The sequence below is a fragment of the Vigna unguiculata genome, chromosome 3 (genome assembly GCF_037176805.1).
Source record: "Vigna unguiculata cultivar grain cowpea cultivar isolate G323 ecotype 2 chromosome 3, ASM3717680v1, whole genome shotgun sequence".
Classification (NCBI taxonomy): Eukaryota; Viridiplantae; Streptophyta; class Magnoliopsida; order Fabales; family Fabaceae; genus Vigna; species Vigna unguiculata.
The window spans coordinates 47,094,510-47,104,827 of NC_140794.1; the positions used below are offsets into that span (position 1 = coordinate 47,094,510).

At 29.0% G+C, this 10,318-nt stretch overlaps 1 protein-coding gene across 1 annotated transcript; it reads left to right on the forward strand.

Annotated features, from left to right (window-relative positions):
* The first annotated feature begins 7,770 nt into the window (after window positions 1–7,770).
* Window positions 7,771–9,833, forward strand: LOC114176083 (V-type proton ATPase 16 kDa proteolipid subunit-like). Its single transcript, XM_028060995.2, has 3 exons — window positions 7,771–7,937; window positions 8,025–8,310; window positions 9,413–9,833. The coding sequence occupies exons 1-3, from the start codon at window positions 7,862–7,864 to the stop codon at window positions 9,543–9,545; spliced, it is 495 nt and encodes a 164-aa protein (XP_027916796.1). The 5' UTR covers window positions 7,771–7,861; the 3' UTR covers window positions 9,546–9,833.
* The last annotated feature ends 485 nt before the right edge of the window (window positions 9,834–10,318 follow it).

Genomic DNA, 10,318 nt, shown 5'->3' on the forward strand with positions numbered 1-10,318 from the left:
TTTGTTCATATATATGGTGAGTTTTATATATTCTATTAATAATCTGGTTCCTTCCTATAACAAATTTAGAAGATCATTTAAGATGGTATTTATTGGTATAGGTATATGGTGAATTTTACAGATGCCATATCATCTCTTTTCCTATAGTCGTACGACACTTTATTCCACCATTAATATTATTTCTTGTTGGGAGTTACCCAATACAAAAAATAAGAGAAGAAATATAAGTAAAAGTATAAAAAAATTTAACATATTTATTATTATTCAATATACAATTTTTCGACCTTCATAAAAACAACACAAAACTTTTAAAAAAATTGAAATTTATTACAAATAAAGAAATTTATCTATCAGCTAAAATTAATATTATCTCCTAAAAGATTTCCTCATTTATCATTCGAACTTCCTCCCTTACCATGGTCGCAAAGACCTAATTCCTCTATTATCTTCTTGCATTTATCAATCACATAACAAATTGTAATTTTTATATGATTTATGGAAAGAAATTAAATTTGGTTTTGTCTCTATCTAGATGAGAAAAATCAAAGCTTAAGAGATGAAGAAAAATAAAAAAAATATAATTGTAGATCAATCAATTCCACCATCTTGAAAAAAAAAATCGATAGAAAAGAGAGAGGATAATATCTTAGAAGAGAGTATCGAGTAATATTATCTTTCACAAGTATCACATAGAGAAGTTGATAAAGTGTAATTCTCTAATATAGGGGTGACAACATGGGTTTGGTCCGACGGGCTGGCCTGCAAGCCTACTGAGAAAATTCGGGACAAGTTGAGATATTGAGTTAGTTGGCCCGTAATAGCCCAACCCGCATAACCTGCAGCCCGCGCAAGTTGGCCTACGACTTGCATAAGAAAAGAAAACTTGCAATTATGTATATTGGGTACTTCCCTTCTGAACTTCTGCATGAATGTTTCAAATTCTATTATGAGTGGAAAAGATAAGTGTTATGTATTTTTGAATGTGCTAAAATTTGAAGAATGCATCGTGTATGTCAAAATACAGATATGAATATGATGAAAATGTTGAATTATCAATTTGTTCAATATTGAAAATTTTATCATAATTTGTTTTTCAAAAAAATGACTGGCTTTTGAACTAAAACTTATACAAAGTGGACTAAACTTTTCAATCCACATACATAAACTAAGTATGAGACGGGTCTAAATAGGTCGGACTAACCCGCGCTACAACCTCTAAAAATGTAATAAAAAGAATAAAATCCAGCAAAAAATACTTTTAAGATTGGTTATAAGATTTTTTGTTGAATTTCACCTAATATGTAATACTTTTTGGATCAAAATCGATCATTCAACATGATACATTAAAATAAACAGAAAATAACTTAAGAAATCATTATCATAATATTTAAAATTAAAACTTGTATTTTCTTATATAAATTTATTCATAACTAATTGATCTCTCTCTTAAAAAAAAGTCACTCCAAGTATAAAAATATTTCAATTCCAGATAAATGATTAAAGCTTGCGTGAATTAGAAAAAAAAAAACATGCTAAAATGAATTAAATTTAGTGTTCATATTTTCTTGCATTAATTTGTCGACTTGGAATACAATTTTAAACCATCTGGCTAAAAGCTTACTCCATCCAGACACACTACATCTAAATTCATGGAATAAAGCCACATAACTCATAATTACAATATATAATAGGTTAAGTCAGTAAGAATGAAGAAATAAAGGAGTGTCTTTGTGGCCTACAATACTTTACTAGAATTATAAGAAGGCATGGGAAAAGGTGAAATTATTATTTACATGAACTGACTTTCTGTAAGGCATAAGGATTATATAATCTCTCAAAAGCATTGATGACTTGGTAAACTTGAACAATTAACATGGTACATGTAAATTAATGTAATGTTGTGTAGTGTAACAACATTATGGCAAAGATAAAACCACTTTATTAGACTTTCAAACTTTAGACATTGATGTGGACAGCCTTGTTCCACGTAGGACGGCGGTGTGGTGCACTGTCGGCCGTGGGTCGGGAATCATGCGGCGGACCACATCATTGAAACTGATAAGAGACCCCACTGTGGACCCCACCATAGTCAGTGGATTAAATGGAACTAGGTTTAGTTGATAAAAATCAGATTTTAATTCCAATATTGTAAATTAACAAATGAATTTGTAAAAAGTATTTTGCAAGAACTTATGAATTGGAGATGCTGTTGTGATATAAAAATAAAATAAATAATTATTATTAAGGTTTAATTAATAATTTTTTTTATATTTAAATTTTTATTTTTACATTTATCTTTTACTTAATTAAGTTTATAGTTTTATGAAAATTGTAATTTTTTCCATCAAATTAGTGTTTTGAGTGTTTAGAAGTAGTATGTGTTAAAATCTAATTCTATCCTTGTTAATATCTGTATCATTTTTTATTTTAAAATTTTTATAATTTGAACATCTTACACTTTCAAATAAAATTATTTCAACTCGAGAGTACGTTATTGTGTTTTTAAGGTATTATTTATTTTAAAATATGAAATTCTATCATGTTTTTTTTAAAAAGATAATGATAGAAAAAAGAAAGAGTATTTAGATTAGAACTATAATTCTATAATTCTTTGACAAACTTTTTTTAATAAAATTTGACAAAATTTACTTTTTAACACACCAAACATTTTTCTTCTCTTTCTAAATTACATCAAACTTTAATTTTATCCATTAAAATATTATCATGTGTACTTTATCAAAAGTTTGTTAATAAAATTTTATCAAAACATAATTTTTTTTTAAATTGTGTTTAATCTCAACTCCAAGATCCATTGAGTGTACCAAAAAAAAACAATATAACCTAAGTTTAGTTAACTAAGTTATCTAGTCTTTTCCATAAAAAAAAAAAAAATAGAAACGCCACTGACACATTGTAAAAAGTAAAAAATAATAAAAACAAATAGAAAACGTAAATATTCACATCAAATTTGTAATTAAACCTCCTATTAGTTTATTTCCATTTACATGAGAAAAAGGTCGAAAGAAAAACATAGCGTAACCGGCTAAAGGAGATCCTTGATGGGTCCTAGAAGGATCTTCACCTTTTGACATGGACACTGCTCCAAAAACCCTTCTATCTCCATCAATTAATTACACTTTACCCTCTTAATCCTTTTTTATGTCATTAATGAAATTTTAGATTATGGTTGACGGTGGTTGGTGAAGAGAAGAAATCAGCGTATTCAATTTGCAATTTGAATTGCATAGCTTTACATGAAAAGCAAGATTAAAAGAAGAAGAAAAATTCCAAATGGGGTTCACCAAATTCTTCAACTCCACTCCCTGTGTGTCTAGGTGTGAATCACAAGCTTCATCAAAGGGGGGCATGAACCATGATTGCATCCCTCACAGTTGCTAACTCTTTCATTTCACAGAAAGGAGTATAAAAAATATGTATGTTCGCTTTCTAGAGCGCAGACCCTAACATGTTACTCAATACACTATCATTAAGACCAATTTTTAGACCCCCCCTTGATGGGAGTGAAATTATAGGCATTAATCACCTTGTGATTTTTCATTCAATGAGGTGATGATTGATCATTATGTTCATCAAGAGTGGACATTCCTGTTCCGAATATGTCTATTACAGTCAGAACTTAAAAGTTGGGGTTGATTGCGAAACCCACCAATGTTATCGCAAATCCAAACATCATGTTCTGCCCATCCAGGTTTCTTCTGGATAGTTTGAATGATGATTATAGGATGAGATCGTATTAGGAGTTGAATTTCGGGACCAAAGTTTTACCAATGGTGTCAAAAGGAGGTGTAAGACATGTAATAACATGGTATATGGTTTCTGTATAATATGAATGTGTCGGTCAAATGATCCTAGGTTGATGGATGGGTTGGTACCAACACATCAAGAATTGAGGAGAAAGATTTAGTATTGTTTCACCTCTATTTTCACCCCTTTTCAGTTATAGATACCTTGTCATTTTCCATTATTGGAAAATTTTCTTTTATACAATTCTGTCAAAAAGGTTTGATTCAACTCCAGTTACTTTTAATCTTTCTACCTTCATGATCAATTTAGTAACACTCGAAGCTAATGAAAAACGTGAGGTTAATAGCTTAACTGCAGAAAGAGTATGAATGACAAACTAAATGTATAGTATGAGCAATCAAAGAACTAAACTATACCACGAAATGGAATGGAACATGCAACGTCAGTGTCGTAAGCAACCCCACTCTTTCCTTTCTATTCTGACATATCTCTCTATAATCCTCTCTTTTTCTTTTCCCTAATATACTTTTCATATTTCATTTATTTCAAAATTTAATCACACCTGGTTGTAGCTGAAGATTTTAGGAATATTTTTATCCAATTATATTTTTAAATAAAACAAGTTTCTATTTTTTTAATACTACAATAAATTCTTTAATTACTGACATATAATGTTATTGATAGAAAAAAAATTATTGAGAAAATAAAATTTAATGATAGATTTTACTAATGAAAATAAATTAAAATTTGAGTTATTAATAAAAATATCTGTCGATAAATTATTATATTAACCAATATTTTTTTTCTGACGGATAATTTATTATCAATAAATTTATAATTTTCAATGAATAATTATTGACACAAATTTGTAATTCTTGATCATTATCGACATAACTTTTTATTTGTTGGTAAAATTTTCAACGAACATTTTATTGATATAGTTTTTATCATCGACAATTTGAATTTATTATTCTTTGTTCCTTCTTTTTTCTTATATATGTCTTTTTCATCAATCTTAATAGGACCATTTAAGAGAAGAGATCATCTTAACTTGTTTTACCACATGGAAATTATGTCATATTTGGATACTTTGCTCTAGGTCCTTAAGTTTTGAGAAACCTTATTACTTAGGTTTTGTAATTTTGCTTTGAGGTAGTCTTTTCAAGTAAAGAAAGCTAATAAAAGTTATACGACCACTTGTTTAATATTATCATGATGAGAATGTGATAAATTGATGAAATATTGACCTTTATTCTTGAGTGGATGTTTACATTGGTGACTTGAGATGTCTATTTACATAATGAATTGATCACTCAATGAGTCAAATTGGTTCAATCTTAAATGATGTATTAAAAAGTAATTATATTTAGATATTATTCTGATTTTACTTGAATTCACATATAGAAAGATATATAGTAGTGAATCAAATGAGGTTTTTATACCTAGTTTTATATATATATATATATATATATATATATATATATATATATATATATATATATAACCAAAATGAGTTTATACACCAAGTCGAGTTAAAATTAAGTAAAATTTATAATAAATATCTTAAGTTATTTAAACTTGTTTTAATTCAAACTAAATTATTAGTATAAAACTAAACATATTAACATTTATAAAAAATAATGGTAGCTGATTTTCAATAAATAAGAAAATTAATATACCAATGATGAAATTTATTAATGAAAATGCTATCATCTATATGATTAATAAGAAAAGTTATTTATAATTATTTTTCTATATGCAAAATCTTTAGTTTTTTATTTTTAAATTTTTGTGTTTTTTAAAATCTAATTAATTTTTTACAATAAAATTATAAATATATTATTTTAATTATTATTTTTTATGAATACATCGTTATAATTTTAATAACATTTTTTATCTTAAAAATTATTATATACATACATAAATTTTAAGAGTTATAAAATTGATTTAGTGATAAAATTTATAGGAAAATATAAGAGGTTATGAGTTTAATTCCTCCACTAATTTAATACTTTGCTTATAAAAAAACACAAATTTTAATGGAGTATAATAATTTTACATGAAAAAATTAATTTATTTTTAAATGAAATTACAACATCATAAAATATTTTATTAGTAAATAAAAATATTTTATTTTGTTTTGAATCTTTTAAATCTTTTAACGGCCTACTTCCAGTTTTTATAACTTCTTTTCTTTCTTATATGTTACCTTTATTTATTAAAGTAGAGATAGAATGAATCTTTTAATAAATCATTTCTTTCTTACTGATATTATGATGTCAGGAAAATGTAATGTAAGATGGAGATATACTTTATTTATGATCAAACGACATTGTTTTTAGTATTTTTATTTATTCATTTCAGAATGAAGTTATCATTTAATCGTTATATATTAAACATGCTGTATCTTTTTGGATATATAAATATCTAAACATCGAGAAAGATCGACCACTTTAATATATGATTATATAAAGTGTGAAAATAACATTAGAAATGTCACCATTAATAAACTTTATAATGTTAAAATAAAATCATGACATTTTTAAAACATCTTAATATATATACTACTTAATTTCTTTTCCTTTGAATATTTCAATTTTTTTTTATCATATATGATTCAATGTCACAATTAAAAAAAAAATAGACATTTTCCTTTTTCTGAAAATATTATTTTTGTTCGTTTCCAAAGAAATATAGAATAATATTATCTATACACGTTTACAAATGAAATTGTTTCGGTGTTTGCTTTTAAATATGATTATCGCTTATAAATCTGGAAAAAGTATATTAACCAAGAAGAGTTTAATTTCATCTTCAACTGATTTTATTTTGTCCATAATCATCCTTTGTATCGTGTAACCAAAATAATGTTTCATTTTTTATGGCTTTCTTAAAAAAATTGGGCTAACAAAGACTCTAAAACTTCTTTTTATGTTTCCCTATTATGTTTGAGTCAAAATATGGGTTTCAATTTTATATTTATTTTGTTTCCTCAAAATATATATTATTTTACTTACTTTATATTTTAAAAACAAAATTCCTTACCTAAAACTTATATTGGATAAGGCATACACCGTTTCATTGTTATAGACATCTACTGAGAAATCTAACCTTTTCTTATTTATGGAAGAAAATCCACTTAATTATTTAAAAAAAATGTTCTGAGAAAAAAAAAATCCAAAACCTCTTAAAAAATAGAAGGTGGACCACGGAAAGTGTACAAGGCCAAGATCCAAAAATGGATATTTATTTCTGCACCCCTTAATTTATTCATACAGCTCCATGTTTGTAAAATTCTATTTTATCCTTTGTTATTTATGAGAGTATGTGGTTTAGAGTTTTTCCAATTATGTAATCGGATTTTATTTATTTTTTTATTTGACAATCCATAAGAGCATGTATAAATTTAGTGTTTCTTCTGGAACGTGTAATTCAAAACATAAATAGTATTATGAAATACATAATTTGAAATACAATTTTGAATTCAGGAAAGTACTCAACAAAAACATGTTAGTTGTTAACATCATGAAAAACTTTACTTAATGTTCAAGTTTAGTCCATTTTTGTGTTGCTTCCTTCATCACACAATTTCTCACGAATTCTTATTTATTTATTTTGAAAAGAAATTTTCTTATAATAAAAAATACGTTTTATTTTTAAAAAACTCAATCTAAAATAAAAAAGGAGATGATAAAGATAAAACTGTGGGGTGTAGAAAGCCAATAAAAAGACCATGGATAGTCAAACCAAGCTAGAGCCCAATTCGCCGAAGATGGTGAAAAAAATTAGACCAATTAGAGTGATTTCAAATAAACCTCGTCTCATATAATTTTATATTTAAATATATCTTTAGATTCTTGAATAAATAGTTAATTTTTAGTTTTGAAAAATATTTACATTTTTACACTTTTAATATAACAAATTCCAAATATTAAATTAAAAAAAAACAATTAATTAAAAATAGTATCCAATAATGTTATTGTGTTAGACAAAGTAGAGAAGGAAGTAAAAACAAACAAACAAAAAGAGATAACAGCTCCCGATAAACGAACGATCAACCGCAACAGATATCGTTTTCTCTCCGAACAGAACCAGTATGGCTGCCTTCAGCGGCGACGAAACCGCTCCTTTCTTTGGCTTCCTCGGAGCCGCCGCCGCTCTCGTTTTTTCCTGTACTCTCATCAATATTTTTTTCTTATTTTTTGCTATCATAATTTCAATTCGCTATGTCATTTATCTGAATTTTTGCGCTGTGTCAGGCATGGGTGCGGCGTACGGCACCGCGAAGAGCGGCGTGGGGGTGGCGTCGATGGGAGTGATGAGACCGGAGCTGGTAATGAAATCGATCGTGCCTGTCGTGATGGCTGGTGTGTTGGGGATCTACGGTTTGATTATTGCGGTTATCATAAGTACGGGCATTAACCCTAAGGCCAAATCCTATTATCTCTTCGACGGTTACGCGCACCTCTCTTCTGGTCTCGCTTGTGGCCTCGCTGGCCTCTCCGCCGGTATGGCCATCGGCATCGTCGGCGACGCCGGTGTCAGGTATTCATCTTTTCAATCCTTCCCTTTCCATTATGAACTGTTGCTCATGTTGTTCGAATCGAGTTATTGCCACTGTTCTGTTTGCTTGTTATTGGTTAGTTATTAAATACTGCGCATATGAGGGGGAAGTATGCTTACGGTTTTACTTTGTCATATTTTTTGTGATGGTCTGATTGGTACCGGTAATTCGAGTATCACATCAAAAGACATTTTTCGCTTGTGTGGATTAGTTTTTCAGAGTGTTTTGTGTGGTCGTGACTTGCGAGTTTACGGCTTGCATTACTAGAATGAAGAAATCAAGAAACAACTATTTGGGTCTTGTTATGCTTAGTGATGAATGTGTCTCATTGTTTTCTTATTTTTTTAACTTCTGGTGTTGTTTCTACTAGTGTTACCACTGTTGTTTGTGATTTGTATTCACTATTGTGTATGCGAAATTGATTTTGATTGAAATTAATTATGCCATATTCATATTGGTTAAAATTGGATTTTAAAGCTGTGTGACTTGTGTTTGGATTTTCTTTTGTTCTAAACGCAAGTTAGTGGAAAGACTAAGTAAAATATTTTGTATCAAATGCAAATGCAAAAGTTAATTAGTGGAAAGACTAAGTAAAATAAAGTTGTTTCAACATAAAATCAATTATTAGACCCATAATCAATTCCTTCACGTGGAAATTGTGAAATTTACTTAACGTGATTTTAAACATGGATGATTCCATGTGATCCAATTAACTTTGGTACCTGTTGTGATATTTTGACCCTCATCTCTGTGCAAGCTACCACCATTGCTTTGGTACTCATCGAAATAACTTCTATCTTCTCACTTTTTAGAGAATGTTGTTGATGTTTAGATATGTTTGTATGCTTATTTTCAACTACGTTTCATTTCCATATGCTGCAATCCTTGAATTCATTAGTAAATCCAAAATCACAATGATAGTATGGTTCTCTAGTTGGGTAATATTTGATATGGTTAGTTTTAGGCGACACATCACATTGCATTTTAGTTTACTCCTGTTGATTCAGAATTGCTAATGATAATTTAAGATTTGAAGTTTCATTTTAACAAATTGAATTTGACATGTTGGTAATTCTTTTGCAGAGCAAATGCTCAGCAGCCAAAGCTTTTTGTTGGAATGATTCTCATCCTCATTTTTGCTGAGGCTTTGGCGTTATACGGTCTCATTGTTGGCATCATTCTCTCTTCCCGTGCCGGCCAATCCAGGGCTGATTGATATAAAAGTTCCTGTTGGATGGGGTACACACTCACAGATTGTGAATGTTACAGTGTAGTCCGGCTGGGTAATGTTTGTACACTAACTGCTGCTTTGGCTTGCTCATGTGAGTCTATTTATGTTCGCATCATAAAATTAAGGCTGTCCAGTAATAATGTCAGTCAAACTTTTCCTAGGCCGAAATTTTTGAATAATTTTCTTAAACCAAACTAGAATAGAGATCTCCATAATAAGACAGATGTATGTTTCGATTCCATTTACTTTCAGTTTTTCTTCCACTCTTCAAAACGCCTCCCCCTAATTCTATTCTTATTTGATTTACTTCTCGAATTTGGTGCGAATTAAATATTAGATGATAAAATTGGAGTTTGGGATAAAAAAAAATTGTTTGATACGTAGTAATCGATCTGCTATCAGGAATGGAATTAGCAAAAGTGTGTTAATATTACCACACACCGTTGTCACCTTCATTGCCTGTTTTGTTGGAACTTATTGTCTTATTGTCACTCCCCCTTAGCAAGTTTTTCGTCTTTTTCTCACTTCCTACTTGCTCCTTGCTCCTTCTTCCGACATCTTCATGCGTGTTTCTTTTTAACCATTACCTTGAGATGAATAGGCAGTTGTGATAGCCTCAGAAGAAGTATGATCATGGGACATGCTATTTTGAGTCAGTAGACGTTGCACTTCCCAAGAGTTCAACACGAATCTCCAAAGAAGGAACGTGTTATGAAGCTCGAGAACTAGACTGATAAGTCCTAAATGGACATAGAACC